Source organism: Parus major, chromosome 3, assembly GCF_001522545.3.
Source record: "Parus major isolate Abel chromosome 3, Parus_major1.1, whole genome shotgun sequence".
In the NCBI taxonomy this organism is placed as follows: Eukaryota; Metazoa; Chordata; class Aves; order Passeriformes; family Paridae; genus Parus; species Parus major.
The window spans coordinates 36,805,826-36,830,536 of NC_031770.1; the positions used below are offsets into that span (position 1 = coordinate 36,805,826).

The following is a 24,711-nucleotide window of genomic DNA, read 5'->3' on the forward strand; positions in this document are numbered from 1 at the left end:
GGTTTGCTAAGGTTTAACTGGGTGCAATTTATGTGCTGTGAGATTGAATCAGATGGGTGAAGTGCTCCCGTTGTTATAAGAAAAAGCTAAGGCAATATTCAAATATTTAAAATAAATGAATTCTTCCTATGGTATTGTGATTCTTCCTGGCATATCTTTATCTCTGCATTAGAAGGTAAAAATTACATGAACTCTACCTTTCACAGAGCCAATATTGTTGAACTAACTTCTAATGTGCTGCGACAACTTTCAGTACTCTAGGCAAAACTCTAAGCATAATTAACTTAATGAATATAGAGCTCTCTGTTCATGTTGAGATGTATTCAGGTTCTAGCTCAGTTTAATTCAGGTAAGACCTTGAGCCTTGGTCTCCTGCTTTACTGGGTGCTTTAAGCATCTCTCAAAGTCTCTGTTGAAGCTGCTTTGTGTTTTATATAAATGTGGATAGGAACTGGGAGACTGCTCTAAGGCTATCACAAATAAAATTAAACTGTTCTTCACAGAGGGCAGCTAAGCTGAAAATCTCCTTATTATATATACATATGGCTTCAAAAATGGGTTGCACAAATTCATGGAAAAAAAAATGCCGATAGCTACTAGACATAAAATACCACATGTGCATCACAAATCACTAGAGGCTGGGAAATTAGATGGATTTTGGGTCTGATACAATACACATGTTCGAGGTCAACAGAGGTAGACACCCTGACTGACTACAAAGATACTGGCCATTTCATTCTGTCTCAACTAGTGATAATTCTTTTTTATAAATTAGAAGAGGTTCACTAAGAAAGATTAAAGGGAAGAATCTCTACACAGGTCATGACCTAGTGCAAGGTCTGCAAAGTATGGCATATGAACCATCTTCAGGTAGCACATGGCAAAGATTCCCAGTAGAATTTCTCTTCTCTGCCAGTGTCTGTGTTCAGTGAGTCCCCAAAAGCCAGCCTCAGACAGAGCCTGCCTGCAGGCCCTTACAGGAGCTTAGCACACCTCCTTGTGAGCTGGCTGGATGTAAACCCTCATCAGCACCTGCCCACAAACCTTTATCTGCCACATTGGACTGTGTGGAGGCTCAGGGTTTGAGCTTCCTCTTAGCATTAGACCGGCCAGATATCTGATTACCAGTTTTTTGCTACCTAGGAGTGCAGCCTGGGCATCAGGCTGTGAGATATTTAGGGGATATCTCTCTCTTTCTCTCCTTTTCTTTCCCTTTTCTCTCCCTTTTTTTTTTTTTTTTAATTTTTTTTTTCTAAATTTTTTTTTTAAGTTGGAAAGACTATGGTTTACATGATTGATTTATTTCAAGGAAAACTTGAATCTCAAACAAAGAGAAATGCCAGGAGAGAAAAACAATTTCCTGTGTAGGTCTATAGCTACAATAGCTACAAAATGATAGAACAGCCTAGAATAATTATCATCTAACAGCTTGCAGCCTGGACAATATATTTTTTATTTCTGTAAGTTGAACATAAATTACCAATAGTGTTTTCTGCATAGGCTGTGTAAAAGCCCTGTTATTTGGCCCAAACCCACATGATTTCCTGACTGGTGCACTGAAAATAAGCTGAAAGGCAGCAAGACTATACAAAGCCTTTCAAAAGTGCTCACACTGAATAGAGACAACCCTAGAAGCCCACTGGGAAAGCCTTTTCTTTATCAGCTGATGGCAGAGGCCTGTGTTCCTGACAGAACTCAGCTACTCCGTCATTCCAAGAGAGTGAAATCCACCGCAAAGCCAGTTTGGCAACTCTGACATCTGGAGTAATTCAACATGAATATAATTGCTTTTACTTAGGGTTATAATTAGGACCCATTTGACAAATTTCACTCTGGCTGGGCCAAGGATAACGATCAGGAATTGTGAGATCCATACCTTCTGGGCCATGGCTCCCTGTGGGCTGAGGAGAGAGTTGCATTCCCCTTCATGGAATTCTTCTTTACATTCACGGCAGAACACGAACTGGAAAACAAGCCAAAGCATGCCAGTCTTAAAAACACATTAGGGACATAGCAGGTTACAAGCATGAAGAGTCATACAACAGATGATCCCTTGCCCTTCTGTTCCCATTAAATTCCATAATCCTCCTAATTGTGCATCTTATTATACACTCTGATCATTAACATGACAATTTTGCTGTTATCATTATACATTTCACCAGTGAAGTAACATAAATGCCATTATTAAAAATGAGATTTTGCAATGTGGTTCATTTACGGACGTAAAGTCATACTAGATAGTTCTGGGTGTGCTTTTCCTGCTGTGAAATCTATTTAAAGAAGAAGGGTGACAGCTGAAAAAGGCTGTTCTGCTGTATAGTGTTTGCTAGTGGAAATAGTCTATTCATAGTTATGAATCAAATGCCTTCTCTGTAGAAAATGGTTGATGACTTTGCTAGGGGATGACCACTTTATGAAAGGCCATATGAAATACCATTTTCTAGGAAATTATATCCTTGCTATAGACCTTTATAGGATGGTTAAAAAAATCCATAGAAAGAGCACAACAATAGGATACTTAACACAAGGATCTACCTCTAGACCTTTTTTACATTTTTAGCAGTTGTTCTGGTTTTATCCTCCTTAAATAAGATGGTCTTTACATAAGGCTTCATTGAAAAGTAATGTTTTTTGCAGATAAGTGAAACAATTGCCCCTAGCTCAGTCTGCCTGTCTCTGCCACCTAAAGTGGTTCATATGTATCAGGTTTGATGCTTTTTTTTAAGCTCTAAAATGAAGATATCTGACTTGACATGTGTCAAAATCTTTGACCCATCAATGCTGCATTACATTCTGTGTCCTTGCAGGTAAGGGGAAAAGTCAATAATGTAGAATGGGTCTCTCTTATGCTGTTTTAAAGCTATGCTGTCTTGATGCAACTCCAGACTCTGAAAGATCTCTCAGCAGTAAGCCATTCTGACTGGAATTATAAGCAAGACTGATAAAACAGCCTTGATTTTTAGATACATAGGTGCATTCATATGTAATGAATAAAGGATATCAGGAGGACATGACACTAGAACGTTTGTCTGCCAGTAATTCCAGCTTTTGTATTTTCATTTTGAACTCTTTCAAGCTGTATTTTCACTTTTCTAAGGAGCACTGAAAATCATATTTTATTGTCATGCTAAAGAAAGTGCCCTTTATGAAAAGAAGCATTGTGCAAGTCAAAAAGGATTGATCCTGTTATTCAGAAAGTCAGGGAAATTTGGAGCAGTGGAGTGGAGTGAGTACTCTAACTTACAGAATAAAACCTATTCACTTATTTGCTTTTGTGTCACTTCTCCCTCTATTATGCCATTGATCTAAAATGTTTTGTTTTACTTCAACCAACACTGATTTGTTAATTCACTCGTGGTTGTTAGCAAACAGCTTCACAATGGAGGCACTTTTTTTGCGGGGTATGTTGTATAGGAGGCTGCATTGTTGTAATAGAGCATCATTTAAATACAACAGTGATTTGCAGTGCATTAGTGGTCAAAAGTTTTGGGTGTGTTAAGCTCTGCTCAAACGAGTAGAGAGAGGTACTTACACTTTCCATCTGGTCTTTCCTAAATCACCATTTCCTAAGGTCTTAAAGACTTGTTATCCTTTAACATTTAAGGTTATGACCAGGGTTTAATTGAATTTCCCTCCATGTATCCTACTCTCTTTTTTCTTTGTGATTTTATTTCCTTATGAGCACATCTGACTGACAGCATTTGTCTGATAGTGTTTTGTATACGCTTTATCACTGCCTTAGCACACAATGCCTCAGCTTGCTTTCCTTACTCCAATCTCTCTTTTCCCATGCAAGCACAATTTTAAACCTTTCATAAACATTGTAAAGGGAGAAATTATGAAGAAATAGAAGAAAAACAACCAGGGCATATATTTTGCAGAGACATTCTGGCTGGCTAGTTTATCTGGCATTGGTGTTTATTACAATAATAAAATTCATAAGATCCTGCAGTACTATTTAAGACATGAAATGCATTTTCTCATTATAGAGGCCGTATTTCATACTTGCCTTTGAAAGAAATGATCTATCTTTGGTACCAATGTTACCAATGTTTTCCCCACAGGCCTATTGGAAACATTCATGAGTGTATAACGGGGCCTTTCACTAACAATTGTATATCCTACAAGTAAGTCTGTGAGTGGGCCTGCCACATCCTCATAAGGAAACAAAGCCTGATTTTTTTTGTGAGACAGGATACTCTTTTCACATCTTATTAGATAATGGATGAGATGTAGAATCAGTTCTGTGGCAAAGAAACACCCTGGAGGCTGATCGGTTTGTCAGAATAATGGGCATCTCCCAACAGAAATGCATTAAGCACTCCCTTTTTATGGCAAGGCATGCATCATAAGGAAAAGGCATGCCACTTACAACAAAGAGCAGTTTGTGATAGTTCTATTCATTTTTTACTTTCAGACATGAAAAATATGATAAATTTTCAGTAACAAAATGCAGTTGCAGTAAGCAACTGCAAAAATGCTGTCAGTTAACTTGTATTTTATGGCTTCATTAATATTAATACAGTTACTTTGCCCTTGGAAAGGAAAGGATTTGATGTTCAGTCAGGATTTAATACTTTTGCATAAATTTAATGTTAGTAAGTGTTTAAAATTACTATAAGTAGTGTAATTACTAATAATAGTCACACTTTCTTTTCCTTCTTGTGCCAAAAAAAGACTGGCAGATCGCTGTGATAATATAAACAGCAGATAAACTTTCTATGTCTTTACGCATTTAACACTTGCTGTTGTTACCCTTGAAAGATTCTTTGGTTGGAAAACAACCAACACAAAGAATAAATCCCAATGGTTCAAACCTAACCCTGCATTAAAAAGAGGATTAGCAGGGAAATCCCCAAAGCACTTAAGGGATTTAGGCACTGGAAATTAATATAACCTGTGTGTGGGCTATTAGAGGCTTTTGAATATCTGTAAAAATGTATGAGATAGGCCCAAGCAGAAATCCTAAATCCAGTGACCTCAGAATAGGGGGTATTAAAAACCTCAACAGGGATTCAGATCCTGTTTTTAAAATCCTCCTATTATGATTATTCAAACAAAAGGTAAAATCAGACCAAACTCCAGTCACTCCTATGGAATTTAAACACCACAGATGATGTCTGCAGTGATGCTGAATAAAAACTAGAGTGTTAAAATGAAGCTTCAGTCTCAATTTTTCCTGACTGGTCGATTTATAGTGTTTTAAGTTTGGAAGTGGGAGCAGAATGTAGCTCTTTTTTTCTTAAAAGAAAGGAAAATGATTTTGTAATTTGCATGCTATGCTGCTTGGTTTTTTAGAAGTAAGATTTTACCATTTCCTTTTCCACAACATTTCAAAGTTTGCTCTCCCTTGGATTAAGCACCACAGCTTTCATTCTCTCCCTTGCCTACTGCAAATGCCTTTTCTTTGGTGTCTGATAATATCTCCCTTATATACAGTGCTTAAACATTACTGTTAAAATTATCTTTCTTCCAGCTTCAGTAAAATACCCCTATTCCCTGCACAAAGCTTTGAGTTTGAGCTCCCTTCTTTTATTTTGAAGTTACTCCCCAACTCCTTTTCTTTTTCACCCTTTCCTCCTTTCACATGTCTACACAGCAGAATGCAGGGAAGTTTGCAGTGAGGCAGTCACAGACAAGGTTTAATCTGCAGCACTGTAGGTGCACTGCTAGAGACTTCTGTGCAGGTAAAAACTCAAGCACATACCCAAATTTCTTACCAGCCTTCTTCAATCCATGTTGAAATTGGAACTACCATTTCTCCCCTCCTATTGTTACCACTATTGGCTTTGTACTGAAGACAGACCATGTTCTGGCCGAGGTGTGTCTTCCAAAGCAAACTTTCACATCCAGATTAAAGACATCAGGTGAGGAAAGATGCACTCATACTTCCAGTACAGTGTTTCATTGGGTCTTCAAAATCACTTTTAAAATTCATATCTAATGTCTACTTTGACTCTTCCTAATTTCAGCTTCCAGCCACTGCTTGCTGGTTTGCATTTCTCTGCTAAAATAAAGAATCTTTCAGTATCCCATACTTTGTTCCTGTGAAGGTGCTTAGGTACTGTAATTAAGATACCTCTGAAGCTTGTTTAACCTAAACAGAGAAACTCCTAAGCTTCTCACTGGTTAAACCATTCATCAAATCCCTCTCTCCTCCAGCACCAAATGATATTCATTGCACTTTTCTGAGGATTGTCTTGTTTTTGTCATATTATAGTTATCTTTGACTAATCTCTATCATTGCTGTGCTGCATCAGCAAAGTTTTTTTTATGTACTTCTGAATCACTGTTGTGTATTGAATCATGACAGGTTTGCTGACAGGCCCTGTCAAATGCAGCTACCAACACCCTGCTTTGCATAGATTCTTCACAGAAAACACTGCTTTTCTGTGATCTGGCAGTTTTTAAACCCTCATGACCAAAGCACAACGAGGCATCCATACTGCATCACCTGACAGTGATGAGACTGCTGGTGCTCAGACCACAACCACATCAGTTGGAACTCAGCCCACTAAGACCTTTTACTGATATAATATGGTGATGAATTCCTTATCAGAATATTCTCTAGTTTGAAGTCTTACAATAAGACTTGAAGAAATTGATTTTGTGCAATTACTTTTTCTTATCAAACCTGTAATTTCACCATAGAATGAAATCAGTTTCTTCTGCTATGGCTTGTTGTCACTGAGAATATATTGACTTGTTAAATCTTATAAAAATCACTTCTTCTACCTTTTCTCTTTTGATCATCCCTCATTCAGTGTTGGCTGTCTGGACCCTCCACTACTGATGAGAACTGCGAAAATGAAAAGCTACCGAATGCAGGATCAACATCTTCATCAGTACTAGAGCAAAACTAGTATGCAAGCAATGCAAAGGTTCTTAAAAACCAAAACTATATGAGCAAAGAAAACCAACACAGACCTCCTCACCTTTCATTTAAAATGCAGTGCTTACAACCTTTACCTTCTCTCTCAGGACAACAATTACTTCAAGAAATTAACCTTCAAGGCATCTATTCACTCCTTCTTTTAATATCAAGCTCGAAACCAAACCAAAAGAGTGCTACATTATAATTCATGCTAAGGCTGAAATAAACCACAGCTGACAAGTGCTAATTCTATTATTTATTGAGCTGCCAGAAAATGTACTTTAAGCGCTCCTGTAATGTGGGAAGGCTATAGTATAGTCTAGAGAGAATCCCAGAGGAGCCATGTATAATCTAAGACACATATGGAACTAAATAGACATTTTTAGGTCTTCAAAACCATTTTGGTTATATATTGCACATCAAAGCAAAATAAGCACTCTAAGATACTTGCACAGCTTTCATCACCATAGCATCAGAACATCTTGGAGCTGTAAGAAAACCTCTTTCATTGCATGCCAGTGAAGCAACAGAGGACTGCTCTTTCTTTCAGTCACTGAAGCCTAATTTGTAGAAAACCTGGGCCACGCATCTGTAAAATTTGAGGATCTTAATTCAGTTGATATGCTTACCTAAATGCCACTGAGGATCCACACTAAAGGTACTTGTCCAAGATCACATAGCAGCACGTAAAGGAGATTTCCAGGTTTTAGACACTGGACTCCTCCAATAGCCATCTCAGATCATTCTTCTAAAGTACCGCATTCTGGTTTCATAAGGTCAAAACTTTACCTAATAGAGGCAATCAGTGAAGTATTTCCATGCTATCTCCCCCCCTCTTTTGTAAATGAAAATATAGTGGAGGAGTGTAACTAAGTAGTGACCAATCACACAGAGTTCCAACCACCAAATAATTATACGGTATAGAGAAAATGTATAGAGAGTGTTTTATTAAGTGGTAGTACAAATAAAACACTGGATAGGTAAAAAATTAATTATCTTCACTGGACAACGTCAACATCTGGTCAAAAAAACTTCCTTGAAAATGTAAAATATTATAAGGCACCAAGTTTCAATCCTAAATGAGCTTTTGTAGCCAAACCATAGCTGCTGATTGGAACAAACATTTATATTAAAAATATGAACATGCCTTATGAGAAATCAAAGCAATCAGTAAGTGACAAATAGAATGACACAAGTTGTTTCTCTCTATAGTGTTTCTGTTTAGAAAAACATGGTTTCCAAATGCACTTTCCAAAGTACAAGTTATTTTATAGTGACTGAGAAGTACATACAGATTTATTTTTTTTCTTCTAGAAAAGCCCCCAAAGCCCAGATTTCACAGAAAAAGATTTTACCATGCTGCATGTCTTTCAAGTAAGAGAGGACTTGGATCTCGGTGAGAATTCAGACCTCCATAAACACAGAGTATTTTTTACTCTGAAACTATTTATTTCTACCCAAAGTCAATTAAAAGAACCTCTCACCTTCTGCAAAGGTCACAGTTCTTGTCTTGCTGCTGCTGTGAACCAGACATCTCAGGTGTTGGATTGACTTTGCCTCTGGCGCTTTATTATATCCAGAACCAAGTGTGAGACCATCATCCACACACCCTGCCTTTTGGTATTTCTTGTCCTCACAACAGGAAACTTTAAAAGCAGAATATTTACCATCTGGAGTAGCTATGTTTACTCAGAATTTGTGGCTTTGCCAATTGGCAGTTACAGAAAAACCTGCAAATACTACAATGAAGATAAATGCCCCAGTAGAAAAAGCATTCATTTCTAATGACACCAGTTTTATCAGATATAAGGCAATTGCACAGCATAGTAGTACTTGCAGAGCAATTTTGGGCTTTTTCCTTATAATAAAGTACACACATTTACTATGCATGTTTCAGCTAAAATCAAACTTTTGTGAGAAGCATGACAATCTGTCAAAACATGGTTTCAAAAATACAGCTGCATTCTCTGTGCAGCTTTTGCAATCTAAGGGCAATTTGCCATCAATACTATAAGAGGCAATTTTCTATAAACATAAAAAGCTTTAAGCATAGGACTACATTAAGATTTCAATGTTTTCCTTTTGAATCTGAAAGTAAATGTCTCATTCCTGACTTCTGCAAAACAACCCATGGGCTCATTTCCTAAGATCTAGACGATGGCATTTACATCTGAAGCCTCTTCAGTGAGTGCTGGTGAGTTTGTTCCCACAGCTGTCCTGGAGCTCGCCTTACATCAAGCAGCATTAACCTAAAAGGTGGGCTGGTTAAACTGACAGCATAAGCTCAAAAAACCTGTTCCAGGCCTCCCCAACCCTAATTTGCTGATTTATGTGGATTGGAAATCTTATTTCTGCTTCCCAGCCCCTTCTTTGTCGATTTGTATTCTAACCGCTGCAAGAGATAGAAGAAAAAAGCAGGATCACACCCAGATACTTCTTTCAGAAGTGACTTTAGGCCTCTGTGGGAGAATCTTTCCAGATTCCTCTACCTATACTACATACAATGGTATTACACAATCTTGTTCTTAGCATGTTGGCGAGGATGTGAGACTTAGCCCATCCCAGAAAAGAAGAAGGAAAAGCCTATAAAGCAGAGTTACTAACAAGATTATTTGGTATTCTGAAAGTGTGACAAACTGTTGTTGACTGTGCTTTTATGTGCACATAAGAGAGCCATGTCTTGTCATCACTGAATGATCTACCTGATAGCTGACTACCCAAGCAAACATGAGTTCAAACACTGCACAATTTTTAAAGCAGACCATGACTTTGGTTGTCAAAACAGGCATAGGTGGCCCTGGCAGAGTTGCACAGCTCTAACTGGAAGCAGAACAATATTGTGCCCTGAAGCACCAGGAAGGGATGCCCAGTTAGATGCCAACCAAACTACTGCTGGAAAAGAAGCCAAACAAGCTTAAACAAAGTAAGCAGCTGCCTACAGCAGCAGGCTGCTAAACCCGGCAAGGCATTAATGTCCCTGTTACTTACCTGTGCCAGAGCTGTGGACAGCAAGCAGAGAGAGCAAGGCTTCTAGCTTGTCATGCTACAGGGACTCTGACAAGACCTTAGATGTTAAACATTACTACTTTGAGGAGCTCTTCCTAGCCCCAGAAACAGCTGCTGCCACCGGGTCTGACCCCTCCTTCAGGACCAGCTGTCACAGCAACTCATCCTCCTCTGCTCTTAGTTCCTTTGTACCTGTTTTTCCTCTCTGCCTTCCCATTTATGTGCAGCAGTAGCCTGGACTCTTCCCTTCTTCGAGTGGAAAAACTGGGTTTTATTTGTAGGTTACCCTGCTGAGCAGCTTTGGGGTAGAGCCCTCCTGGAAGTCTTACTGCCATACCAATAATCTGTAGCTGATGCAGCTGTGGCTTATTTGGGACCTGGACTAAGCTCTCTACATGCTGCTGTCTTAAGCTGGGTAGAGGCTTCAGCACTGCTTGGGGATGCAGAACTGCAGAGATCTCTTACTTCCCTCTGCAGTACAGACATGACAAAGGAATTTAATTAAGTATTAGGTTCTTGCTGGCCCCAATGGAAAGAAAAAACAATTGTGTATTGACTTAAATCTGTTCCCATTTAAGTAACTTTAGTACATAGTACAGACACCTAATCACATCTATCTAGTGTATAATGTTTAGCAATTTCATGCCTGGATGACTAATAAAATGCAAAGTGGATGCAGGTTAATGTAAGATTCCTACAAATGATTTCCATAATAAATTACAAAGTATTTATATTAGGAAACATTGAAAAAATCCCAATATCATCACCACCTTATAATTTAATAGAATGTCTTAGAAACTAGATGCAAGGGATAAGGAGATTAGTAATTTATGAATAAGAGGAACAAATTTAAAGCAATTGGAGATGTAAAATGTATTAAATGGGGATCTCTAAAAGACTTTTTGTAATCTAGTGGCTATAATTGCCTGTGTTATATCATAAAAGAATGCAGCATTATACTTAAAACTGATAAAAAGGACAAAAATAAATAAAATAGGAACAAAACTCTAACTATGTAATATATATAGGCACATATTAAAGCAGAAACTATGTGTCTCTCCTAGTTATGGAGGTAGAAATCCTCTGTCACTCAGTGGAACAATTTAGTATTTACTCCAGATAAACTCAGAGCATGAGTCACATTGTAAAGAAAATAAAGAAAGAGTGTATGCTGTCATCACTCAAATGGATATAAAGAAGTAGTGAAATTTTACATGGAAGAAAACATTATTTTTAGGAACTAGGATGGAAAGAGGGAAATATGATAGTTTTCTTGATATGCCTTTAGAAAGGGTGAGACTGCATTTTATAACAAGTATAACCAAGTGGCTATTTTTTTTCTGCAGAACATGCAACACTACAACTGCGATGTAAAAACTTGATTTTTTTTCCCAACAAAGTGGTTGAAAGCTGCAATAAAATATCACTTCTCCCAGGTTTGAAAAAGATGTTATGTTGCTGAATGCATATATCAATTCATAAGGAATGTCATGAGGAATGAATTTTACTGCCTGTGGCTTTAGCTCCTGCTTTAGCAGCTTTAGAGTTCTATTAATATACCCTTAAAAAGTACAACAAACCTATTTCCATATGATAATACTGCTGCTCTGCATGCATGCCCTGGGCATTTGAGCATCTAGCTGCACATTTATATGTGCAAACAGACCTAGAAATCTGACGGGTTCATTAATGTGGTTCTTGAAATGAACTACTGAACATGCAGGCTGGGAAGCTGATGAGGGCTCAGCAATTACCCAGTGCTTAATTCACACAGAATTGCAATATAAATTAGGACACTCCCTTCCTTGAATGCTTTTTTAAAATATCCCTAACAAAATGAAGGCATCCCACGTACAAACTTTTATTCTGTGCAATTTGAACTGTGTTCTTGTAACAATGTGCAAGATGTACATATTTTGTTCATCTCCCGGTTGCTGGAATTCATCTACGTTAAAAAAAAGCCCACCCAGCCATATTGAAAACTTCCCGAAGATGGCAGCAGTGACACAGGAATCGACACAAGCTGGCTTGGCTAAGCTTTTGCAGTTGAAAAAGATTCTTAAAAAATCATAGTCAACAGCTATGATCCAGTCCGGGGTTACTAACAGTTGCTACACACAAAACCAGTTCTGACAAGACAGTCTCATAAAGAAGAAATGGTATTCAGATGCACTGAAACACATAAAAAGGAGCAAAGGGTGCTCCTTGTTTCAAGGGCATTGCATCGTCTCTTGAATCTGGTAACAGCTGAAGCCCTGTAAAAAGAACACCCCTCTGAATATGACCATCAAGCAAATAAAAGAGCATAAATAATGTATCTGGGATAACTGTGGTGCTGCTTTAAGTGTTTTATTGGGTTCGTGCTATCTCCTATTTGTAGCACTTGCTTTTTAAAACTGTAAACACACATCATTTATGTACTAGGGAGAGCATAAAATAAAGAACAGATTTGTGTGTGTCTCTGTGTTCTCACAAAAAGCCTAGGTTCTGCACAAGGATCCAGCAAACGTGCCTTCCCTCTTAGTGACCAGATTAAGGGCATTAGGATTTCTCTGAGAGAAATTTTGTTTGTTTCTTTGTTTTTGTTTTTTTTTTTTTTGAGGGGGAGGGGAAAGAATGAGCCCAAGTTTTTATTCTACTTCTAATTTATCTTTGTCTTATGAAGAAGTGAATCGTTTAAAATTAGGGCATGATCTACAATTATCAAATCCAATCCATGTGCACTCCAAAGACCAGCGCCACTCAGTCCAAAAGCTGCTTCTTCCAAATTCTGAGTTTGAATAGTACTTTACTGGAAATACTAAAAAAACCCCATAAATCCAAACCAACCAACCAAAAACAACAACCAAAAAAACAAACAAAAAAACCCTCAACAAACCACACACACACACACACACACACACGCGAAACCCCGAAAAACAAATAAACCCCCCCTCCAAAAAAACCCCAACAAAATACCCTCCAAAAAACCAAAAAACCAACCAACTAATAAAAAAAAATTCCCCTGCATGAGAAAATTCTAATTGGAGATGTCTCTAAGTCTGAATATTGACACTGAAAAACACCGAGAAACTTTGGACAAATTTCAAAGACAGATGAAGACTTGGTGTTAAGCCTCAGTCAAAAATTAGATGTAGACAGACCTTGGAACTCCACCAACTCCAAGCTCTGAAGGATGGATTTAGACCAAGGATCTACAATTCCAATTAATCTAAAAGGGGAATAAACTAAAAAAAATACTGTTTAGAAATGAGAAAGAAATTGAAAGAATTTTTAAAAACCATCATATTTGGTTCTTCTGAATGGAAGATCATCTTTGCAGAATGTTCTATAAACACTGCTGGAGAAAGCAATGGAATAATGATGAAAATACCATACTTCATCTTTCAAAGAACAAAAGCAGATGCTTCCTGAAAAAAAAAAAAGCCTAATCAAAACCCAATGATAGCTGGACTGGTTTATTCCAGGAATACCCAATGAAGTCACAATGCAGAGCTCCCATTAAGGATTCCTCAATTTCTGTACCTTCTTTTTGGCATAAAGCCTCACTGTGTGGTTTCAAGTACTTTTCTTTTGAAACAGGAATGTTTTTTCAAACTTACAGAATCTGTGCTAATTGTATTCACAGTGTATATAGCAAGTCAATAATGTGCCTTCTTGTCTGACCTCTCAAACTAATCCTTTTCTGGTTTGTTGATCCTGGACATTACTGTAAAGTAATTATACAAACTATCAAAAAATGATCCCTGGAATGTGAGCTCAGAGCTCAGAACATTTCCTGGTTTACAGGTTTACACTTTGGCACTTGTCTCAGCACCATTGTGAAGAACCACACAACAAACACTTTATTTGAAACTCCATTTCGATTCTGAATACATATACATGTGTATAAAACCCACAAACATTGTCCTGCATCAGCATATACTGACAGGTAGCAAGATCCCTGCCTACAAAAAATATGCTCCGTAAATATTTCATGTTTATCCATATAATTTTACCACTCAGCAATTTTCTTGCTTTTCTTCAGATTCTTGACATCTACAAATCACCCAAGAAAGCACTGCACTTCTCCAGTTTCCTGGGAGGCAACACAGCAAGGCACAAGCAATCTAGGTTTCTGGAGTGTGTTGATAACAATTCCTTGACACAAAGGATGGAGGAGCCAACAAGGGCACACGTCCTGCTGCACCTCCATCAAGGAAGAACTAGGTGCATGTGTGAAGATGGAAGGCAGCCTAGGCTGCAGCTGCCCAGAATTGATGGAGTTTGGAACCTTGAGAGGAGGAGACAAAGCAAAAAGAAGGACTATAAATCTGGACTTCAGGAGAACCTACTTTGGCCTATTTAGGGCCAAGGAGTGCCATGGTATACAGCCCTGGACAAAACAAGGGTTGTAGACAGTGGCTGATGTTCAAAGGTCACCTAGTCCAGCTTAACAGTGGTCCATCCTGACCATCAGGAAGTCAACTAAAAATAGTGGGAGACCTACCTGAAGAATAAGAAGCACCTGACAAAATTCAGACATAAAAATGAAGCGTGCTAAAGGCTGGAGCAAGGGTCCTTAAGGACTATAAAGGCACTATTCAAATGTGGGCTTAGGAAAGCCAAAACCCACCTGCACTTGAATCTGGTAAGGGACACAAAAGGCATCAATGATTTCTGCAAGTACATCAGCAATAAAAGGAAGACCAAAGAAAGTGCAGGCCTGCTGATGAATTTGGCACAGAATTTGGTGAGATGGTACATGAAAAAAGCCAGTGCAGTCCTAGGACCCACAAGTAACATAATGCCACTGCTACTAAACGTTTGCTATGCAATTATCCTCTGAATGGCACAACAAATAATAGTAAACCAAAGTGCAGGTGCTCACCCTTTCCTCAGCACACTCAGAAAAGCAGATGCAATCCTTAAATCCTAAGGAAATGTGTATCTGCACATGCATGAATACAAAAGGATGACACCAACCTGGAACTCCTGAATTACGTGGGAGTACACCAGACCTCTGTATAAAAACAGTTTATGATCGACTAAAAAAATATGCATGAAACAGTCTTGATTCAAAAGATCCACTTCAAGAAGACCAATTTAACATAATGCATACAGTGCTGGCTGAAACAGTTTGCCTGAAATACAGGAAAGCATGAACCAGGCCCTCCAAGTACCTCTAGGACATCCCTGTGCCTACCAACAGGTCCTGTTATCAGAACTCTGAACTGGTACTTGTTTTAGTTTCTGGAATTAATGACTACAATGCAAATTATCTAGATCTTTAGAATAAGCATGCATGGCTGAAGAAATCCTCATTCATGTACTGCTTCTAAAAAAACAGTGTGATAGGGCTTAGTGTTTGTTTTTAATAAGAAAGGGAGTTCAAGAATTCATTTTATGTGATAATTAGATTGTGGTCTGATGATCTGATTTTATGTGAAGTTCTTGCTGTCATGGCCAGTTCATGGGCTTATGCAAATGAACATGACTCCATTTTCTCCAGTTGAGCTACATTAATTTACAGCTGCTGAGGATCAGAGCCGGCCTGCCTGTTTCTGACACCTAGGATATGAATTCATATGGCTGTATGGCATCAAGATTCACTAGTCAAGCACAGCACATAGCTAAATATTTCTCATTTGAGATATTCTGCTGCAGTAATGCACCTCCTCCTGGGCTCCCCCCTCTCACTACTCTTCCTATTCATTCCATCTAAATTCACTTTTTCCTTCCATTTCTCTAGCTACATTTACATCTTGACTCTCTTGATTGCATTCCTGAAACAAAATTCAAGCTATTCACTATCTTTATTTCTTTATTTCTTATTTTTTTCCTCAAGCCTTTAAAAACCCTTTGTCTTAAAGCTATTGAAATTGCTCTTTTTTTTTTCTTTCTCCCTCTTTCCTTCAGTACATTCATTTTCCTTTTGTTAATACCTGGAAGCACATACTCTTCCCACATTGCTCCTGAAGACAGAAAGAACCTCATAATTGCTGTTAGAACTTCATAAAAGCAATAGTGTGTAACAATACCACTGTACCAACAATAAAGTACAATCCTACTGTCAAACACAAGGTACATCATCCTGTCCTCTCATCCCCTTCCCTGCTCTCAAAAGGCTCGGAAGTAGCCACACCTGGAAGCCTTCCAGCCGCACAGGCATGTAACTTTGGTGGATTCATGTGATAGGAACAAAAAGATATGAGTTTGGAGACACTCACCCTTTCTACCTCCCGAGGTACATCCTTCAGGCATTTTATGCAAATGAGCCAATGGTAATTAGGGTAGCATGAGCCAAATTCTGTATTCAGGACCCGCATAGAAAGCAGATAATTAATCAAGGGGGAAAAAAGGAAGAAAGTTTGCTTTTTTAAAATATATTATTCAGATATAACTGATCCTGAGGAAATTATTAATGTGTGTCTAATCCCCACTACTTAGGAATACATGTGGCTCTATTCTGCTGCTAATCATGGTATTTTGGTTTTTTGGAGGGGGGTATTTTTGCACAAATCAAAGAAAAAAGTAACATACCCCTGGGTCACTCATAATATAAATGTATTGTTATCCTTGAAATAATTATAATCTGGAGGGAAAATGCTGTATTTTTTAATATTTTCCCCTCAAAATTCAAATTCTGTTGCTATTGGGAGTTTAATGCAAAGACAAGAGAAAATAGCCACAATTAGCGTCTGACTCGACTGTATTTCTATTCTTTGGCTTCAAAGACAACCAACCAGCTCACACAGAAAACACAAAAGGTTACTTTTGCAAACTGTCTTAAAAGCATTCAACAATAATGACCCTAAACCACTACATCTCTCAGTCATCTTAGTGTTGTATTTGGGGGCTATTACTATGACTTGTTGATAAATAAGGGTCATTAAGAAAACCTTGTTTGGAGTCTTCTCATATCTTACCTTTGTGTAGTATACTTGCTTCAACTGTGTGCACAATCTCTTTTTGATTTCAATCTCATTTTTGGATACATAGGAGGTTGGAATTTTTCTACAAGCAACAAAAAAAAGGAGGCAAAACATGCCTGCTTGTACTGAAGTGGCAAAATCATCTTTGTCAAATAGAGATGGACTTTAATTTGCTCCTGTGAATTGTGATATCTGTTATTTTCCTGCTGGAGAATCAAGTGTGCATCGTTTTTCTCAGCTGCTTTATGAGAAAATTGTAGTTCATGAAAACCTGGGAGGTATTAACAGGAAAAGGATGCAATTTGACTTACAGTTCAAGTTATTTCTATTTTCCATTAATAGAGAGTGCTATGCTTTAAAATTAAAAATGGTCCAAAGCTACAAAATTCAATGTTTGTAACCATATTTTGTTCAGTCTCATGTTCAAGGAACAAGTTGGAAATTAATCCCACACTTAGGTTCAGCTCATTTTCTACAGCCTCTGCTTGTGGACTCTAGCTCTTGAGGAGCCAGTGTCCAGGAGTTTCTTAAATGCTCATCATTTGTTAAGATAAGATTCAAAAGTCAGAATTAACAACTACTTGGTCTAGCTTGTCCACCATCCAGGATGTTTGAACTCTCTACCTGTCTGCTCTGTACACACATACACACCCATCCCCCCAGCAGAATTACTTGACAGCACCTGTTCTTCATGAGACACATACAAGTTTCCAAGGGGAAACAACTTTACAAGATGAAAACCCTTGATTTTCTGTATTTATAGTATGTATATGCCATCAAAACTATGCATACAACAATAGATTTAAAAAAAAGGAATTTGAAGTCAAGGAATAATGCACATACTTGGTATTTTTTGAAAAGCCTTCCTCTAAAGAAAAGGAATTTCTCTGATTTTTGACAGATGCCACTGCTGCTGTGGGATCCAATTCAATGCTTTGTCTTGCATAATGAGTGCTAAAGATATATACACATAGCATTACATAAGGAATTAAGATGTATAATTGCATAATGGCTGCTAGGGATGCATACACATGGCATTACACAAGGAATTATGATGTATAATTCTTAATGACAGCAATGTCTAATGCCTGAGAGTAGCAGGCTAGACATTAGGTCTCCATTAAGAATAGGCTTAATTTAAAGCATTTGAATAGTCTCACTCAAATCGATCTCAAGTATAAGCAGATGTTTAAGCAAATTTTTTCATTAGGACTTTCCTCCTAATGCACACACATTTATTTCATTCCAATTTTCTAAGATCTTGTATTAGAAACTTACAAAACGAAGCAACTAAAATACATGATTACCTATATGAAGCCTTCCCAAGACACCATTTTTTTACAACTGACAATTGATGAGTCAACCTACAGCAAGTCATTGTAAATCTTGTTTTATTCATAAAATAAACAGGAAAATTATTCAACATATTGGCAGTGTTCTTGGTCTTCCTGTTGTGCCATCTCAGCCCACTAGCAGCTCAAAATGTGCACACACTTGTATGGGTTTTCAAAGGAAACTCGTGCTGCTGTCCCTTTCTTGACTTTGGTGCCTTCCCATTACGCATCTGACGTACGATGGATGCGCACCTCAGCACTGAACTGTAGACAATGGGAGAGCTACAAATGTACAGAAGCAGCACTTCTGTTAAGACCCTGACAGTATCCTTGTCCATCAGCCACACGAGCTGTAAGGCTTAAAGGGATGTGTGCTGCTCTGAGATAACACATGCCTTGTGGGTGCTGAGGAGCGCGAGGCAGAGGCAAATGCTTTTAGTGACCTGCCAGTGTTATCGTGCAGCAACATACACACCTTAGGATATCCTATGAAATTATAAAATAGCCCCAAACTCACAGAAAATTATTATTTTTTTTATTTAACTGCAAAACAAAACAAATGAGGTGCATAAGAATTAAATGGCCAGTAAAGAGCAAATAGCTCATGAGATATTTAATTTCTGGACTGCTGAGGAGAACAACAGACAGGGACACAGGTGAATGAAATAAAATGTCACGTACATTCTACATGCTATTCAAGCACAGCAATTTCCCCAAAAGGTCCTTCATTAAAACAAGAATGAAATAATGGAAGTGATAGTTTGGAAAGAATTATTTTTTTATTTTTTGCATGCACCTTAATATTTCTCAAGACACACTTCTATTTATAATTCTGATCAGCATTTGAAATGCCAGTAGTTACTCTACTGGATCATACCACAGTCCCATATGGACACAAATTTTGCAGCCTGCAATTTAATTAATATATCTATACTTCTATCTCTATATCGTTATATCTATCTGTCTATCTATCTATCTATCTATCTATCTATCTATCTATCTATCTGTAACTAGAATAATTCAGTGTTTCCAATTAAACAAAATTTAGTGGGTTCAAGTTTTCTAGAAAATATGGAATCTTTTTTTAAAGGATTCTTAGAAAGCAATAATCATCACCATTTATCAAACAACAGCAAGTAATGTATTAATTTGCTTGGAAATCTTGCAACCCTACATGATGTTTTAGCAAGAATCAGGGTCTATTCTGGATTTACAGTATTTTGCATTTAAGGAAAAAAAAAAAATCCAGTTCAGCTATATGGGATTAAATACTGAGATACTAAACCAGCAAATTCCAGTTCCCTTTTGCAGAAACCTTTCAATAATGCCATTAACAAAGTCTCTGAATTTTACTCTTTGAAAACAGAAAATGCTTTCTAATTTTGTTGGACAATCAATTACAGATAAGATAGATGGGAAACTTGTCCAAACCATTGCAAAGAACAACCAGTCCAACAACTGGTCCTCTTTGTCCTGTGCATACATATTGGTTTTGTCTGGAGTAACAGTCCAAATATTGATTGCAAATCACCTTTTAAAAATATCTCAGCAGAAGTCTTGTCTTAGCATCCTCTTAAAGCAGTGGGTTCCACACTAGTGAAGTGCTTCATATTCAAGAGTGAGTTTCTCTTGTGGTGTTTTTTTTTGTTTTGTTTTTTTGTTGTTGTTGTTGTTGGTTTTTTTCGTTTGTTTTTTTCCTGTGAGTAATGGTCATATAAAACCCATATGCAGGACTAAATACAGCTTTGATACAAAAGCAAGTGAATGAATGAATACCTCAAAATTCAAGCAGCATAACACCATGACTGTACATTGTAAGAATTTCTTAAGATGTTACTTTAGCTGTAAAGATATATTATAAATCCACACCTGATATTTCTCCAGTTATTTCACATGCTATTACTTATCTGATAAATATGACATAAATAAATATGACATATGCTGAGATGTAGTATCCTGTTCAATGGCAAGATCTTTGGAAACAGTTAATATCTTTTGCTGGACCGGTTTGGTACAGGTAGAATATTGAGCAGGGCTATTGGATATATACTGGCTTATTCAGTTTGATCCAAACCCAAAAACTTCTCAATTTTAAGAGTTCCCTGGAATAAAAGAAATTAAGGAAGCTTTTCTATGAGCATTAGCAATCAAAGAGAAAGTTTTGCAGTCATTTGTATAATGAGTTTGAGAGAGGATATGGATTTTCTGATGTTTAATCAGACTTGAGGTTATAATGCAGCACAGGACACTTGAAAATTCTCTTTTTCTCTTCTATCCTACTAACTATTAATGAAATTTGTGGAAATATATCTGATAACATACAGTTAAAATTGGCCCCATAGGTTACCGAGTTCCTAAGGGGGTGTGAAAGATCAGCAAAGACACAGAAACAGTGCTTGTCCATGAGACTAATTTCCATACAAAAACAAGATAAAAAAAGTGAGCTCATCTCACATTGACAGGCAAAGTCTGCTGATAAAGAGGGAACAGGAACATGGAACAGATACACAGTGATGAAAACAGGGTAAGCTCTCACGGAGTAGAGAACAGAGTGACATGTCCCATTGTTAAATCTGCTCCTCTTTGTGCTCTACATATCATTTTCTTTCGTGCTCCTGTAAGTCTCTATTCCTTTTTCTGCTGTGTATTCTGAAAGGAAGAGAGATATCTTTTAAAGGCCCTCAATAGGTTTTTGGTAACCTATTTTATGTGATCATTAGCCTTCATTATGTTTCCATCATCTGATTTTCACATTACTGAGCTTCATTTTTTGCTCTCTCTGACTGTAAAAAAAGAAATGCAGGTTAGCTTTTTGTATGCTAAACCCAAACACTTTCAATAGATTACTCTAAAGGTGTTCTTCTCTCATTTCTTTCCTATTGAAAGAAAACTTCATATTTTCCAACATTTCAGCGCTTAGCTCTTTGAAACTTGTCATCATTTTGGTTGTTCTGTTTTGTTCCTTTGTTTCAAGAGCAATTACACCCGGAGGAGCAGGACACAATAGGAGTTACAGCATTTTTGATGCAGTGTAAGTGGTGTCTTATGTAACAAGACCATCCCCTCCTAGGCTTTGCTTCACTTTGTTTACCCCAGTAATACAATCCAGCATCTGATTTGCTTTCAGCACTGCAGCTGTGTTTTAGTCCAAAGGCTTTAGGGACTTTTCTATAAACAACTCCCAAATCTCTCTCATATCAAATAATCCCCATTCTGTTCTGGGAAGGATTTTTTTTCTGTGAGTGCTGATTAACAAGGTAGCCGAGTAGAAGTTATTTCCTTTCAACCATCCTGCCAACTCATTCATGATAAGACCCCAACACAGTGCTTGCAACACTACCGCTATTTCCAAGAGAGAGAATTTTGATGTCAAAAGAAAATGTGAGCTCATGGGCAAAATTTACAAAGAAAAAGCCAGAAAAAAGTTAAATATAGGCTTATTCTCATGTCATTATCAGCTAGTGGTCATTCATGAATCATATATGTCTACTTAATATTATGAGAGCTCATAACTTACCTTGATCCTCCCCCAGAGATGACAAAACAATAAAATTTTAAAGGTATTTGTTTTATGGTTTCTTGATTAATGAGGCTTTGAGCTGATTCACTGCTATACTCACTGCAGCAGAGGGTATTGGCAAGTATACATGATGCAAGGGCAAACAGATTGACACATCAAACATAACCCATTTACCACACACATAAAATGCACAGTAAATAAATGTCTTAGGACAGAGCTGTAGAATGATTTCCATGTTATGTGCACAACAGAGCGTACAAACATGTACATTGTTTGTAGCTGGCTCTGCAGTCACAGCAATGTCATGCTGTCATTAAGAAAGTTCAGAATGGAGAAGAGCAAAGCTACATTTTGCCTTGTTCTGGGTGCTGCCCTCTGGGTCCTGTGCTGCACTCCCAGGGAGCAGGAACTTGCTTGCTCCCCTAGTGCACATGGATGTGGGGCAAGCTCTGGGAGTACTGAGTGAAGCAGGGAGTGAGACCTGGCAGCTAGGACATGAATATAGGGTGGGAATCTCCCAGGAGGCACTGGGGACTTATCTGAAAAAGGGAGCAAATTCACAGCTATGTCCTCACAGATAGCTGATGAGTTCCTAAAGATCTGGAGGGGTCTCTGCAAGGTTGAGGGGTCTCTGCAAGGTTGTTGCAGCCTAAAAAGGCACAAACACTTAATGGGCTGGAAAGCAAAATGGAAGTAATGGCACACTTGGAATGACATGCTGAAAGATTTATCTTATCCCAGATATATTTGTTTAGTGTCTTGGCCACTGACTTTTGTATGTTTAAAATAATTGCATCATTCTAGTTCAGTATATGAGATATTAATATGCATATATAGTTCTGAGTGTATGTGTGTGTGTATACACAAATACAAAAAGAGCATATAGTATTTGGTTTGGTATGTTTTTAATAAGATCTCTCCAAAAGTGGAAAATTATTTTTTTTGGTGTTTTTTGTTTTGTTTTGTTTGTTTTGGTTTTTTTTGGAAGCTTTTTCTTTTTAAGAAAAAGTGGGCCAGTTCAGCATTACTGCTTCTGGATAGTTGGAGGTGCTGCTGTAACATACAGTAAGAATTCATTAATGTCCAGTTAGGGTAAACACCTGTGGGGTACAAAAGATAAGTAAATTAGGACTCTTTCCTGCAATTACTATTTTATAATGATTAACCTTCTCTGTGTTTGTCTTTCAGTCTCTTTATGTGAATCATCTTTAGGTAAATAAATTAATTATATTGAAATGGATTCTAAGCACGGGGGAGAGGTTTTCATATCTTCTGAACAACATGAAGCCATTTATTAAAACTGACTCAACCTCTAGGATGCAATCCCTTTCGATGTGTATTTGGAAAGGGATTTGTGAAGGGAATCCTGTGGCTTAAAGTACAGCAGACACAGCTGAGATCCACCTGCAAAAAACTGAGAGTGAGATGCCCTGCAGCAGGTCTCACCCAGGGTCCAAAGCATGTTTAGTTCTGTCTCCCACATAAGCTTCCCCATGTCAGTGATACGTGTCTTCACAGATTCAAAGACTTACTGATGAGAGAGAAGTATGAGAGGAAGTCCAGGAAAAAGAAAGGCTTCAGCCTCCTGACTGTGCAGACATCCTCAGCCCAACATTTATCAGTCTTTCAGAAGTGTAGCTGGGTTCCCAGTAAAGGGACTGTAAAAAGATAGTATCTTCAAATGCTTTTCTAGTCTGCCTTTTCTATACAAAGGAACAATGTTGGTGTGTACTTCAGGCTAGGTCCAATAAAAGAAGTGGGGGCACAGAAGTTAAATACTGCAGTACCTAATGTCCTAGAATGAAATACAGACACTTGCACAGGTACAGCAATCTGATTTAGGTGTTTAAGAGCAGCAGAGAGAGGCCTACACAGAAACAAATAGGTGGTATTTTGCAGGCAGACACAACTCAGAGAAAAAAAAAAGCAATAACAGCCAGTTTTTGCAGTTCAAGTGTGGTGAGAGTGGAGCTCCCTGGTGATGCTTGCCAGGAGCTGCTGTTTGTTACAGCCTGCCAGGAGTCTGCAGAAAGGTGAAAAAGTTTGCAAATGACGGTACATAGTTTAGAGGCAGAGATGAAAGCTGATTGTAAAGGTTGTAGAAGGACCTTATAAGATTGGATGATAAAGCAGTGAGTTAAATTCATTGTATGTTTTTTGTGGCTATGTACTCTGATTCAGTACCAGATTTAGGAGGTATCAAACAAAAAATAGCAGGAGTGAAATTCCAAGCAGCTGCCTGGAAGGAAGCAGTTCCTCATGCCTTGCACAATGTTGGTGGACCTTTGTGCCAAAGGATGTTACACAAGCTGAAAATCTACACCTTTCCAAGAGAACCTGGTCAAGTGCACAGCAGACAGCTCCAAAGGAAGTAATTACAGACACATCCATCTCTGGAAGTATTCGTAGTTAAAGGGAATCTGAGAAATGTAAAAGTGCCAAGCTTCTTCTTATCCTACTCTGCCCTAGGTCCCTGTGACACCAGAGCTGGCACAGCACGGCCGTTCTCCCTCAGCCCAGGTGCAGAGTCCAGGTGTGTGCCAGTGCCTGCCTGGGACAGGGCTGCTGCAGGGCCAGGTGGGACTCAGTGAGGCTGGATGAACTGCCCAGGGTGGCACAGATGGGAACACAGTAATGCTGGCTGCAATTCACTGCCACACAGATTTAGAACTGGGCATTCCTGTGGTACTGGTACCAGGGCAGTGGTGCTGGCACTGGCATCACCCGCCACTGCTGCCAACAAGCTCTGGCAGGAGGAACTTATTGGGCAGTAGAGCCAAAGAGGAGCTCCTTTGACAGCTGTACCAGGTGAATACAGGAGCTACAGTGCAGCAAGGCTCCACCCCGCAGCTCATTGTTGAGGGTCAGGTAAATGCCAGAAGTAACTCAAAATGGAAAGCATGCCTCACTCCTTTTACAACTTCATTTGCACTAAGCTGCATTTTCTGTGATGCCCCTTTTGTGAGTTTTCAGAAACCCATTCCTTGTATGAGATGTGAGACTACATAGAAATAGATCTGGCACTACATTAAGCAATGAAAAACTATATATGGAATGAAAATT

At 38.2% G+C, this 24,711-nt stretch overlaps 1 protein-coding gene across 1 annotated transcript in view; it reads right to left on the reverse strand.

Moving 5' to 3' along the window:
• PRKN (parkin RBR E3 ubiquitin protein ligase) overlaps positions 1-24,711 on the reverse strand; it is a gene marked incomplete at its 5' end in the record, with an annotated part of 556,293 nt that overhangs the window by 14,277 nt on the left and 517,305 nt on the right. Inside the window, one exon of the mRNA XM_033512914.1 lies at positions 1,877-1,963. Within this exon, the coding sequence (XP_033368805.1) occupies positions 1,877-1,963 (87 nt within the window). The remainder of the gene's footprint in view (positions 1-1,876; positions 1,964-24,711) is intronic.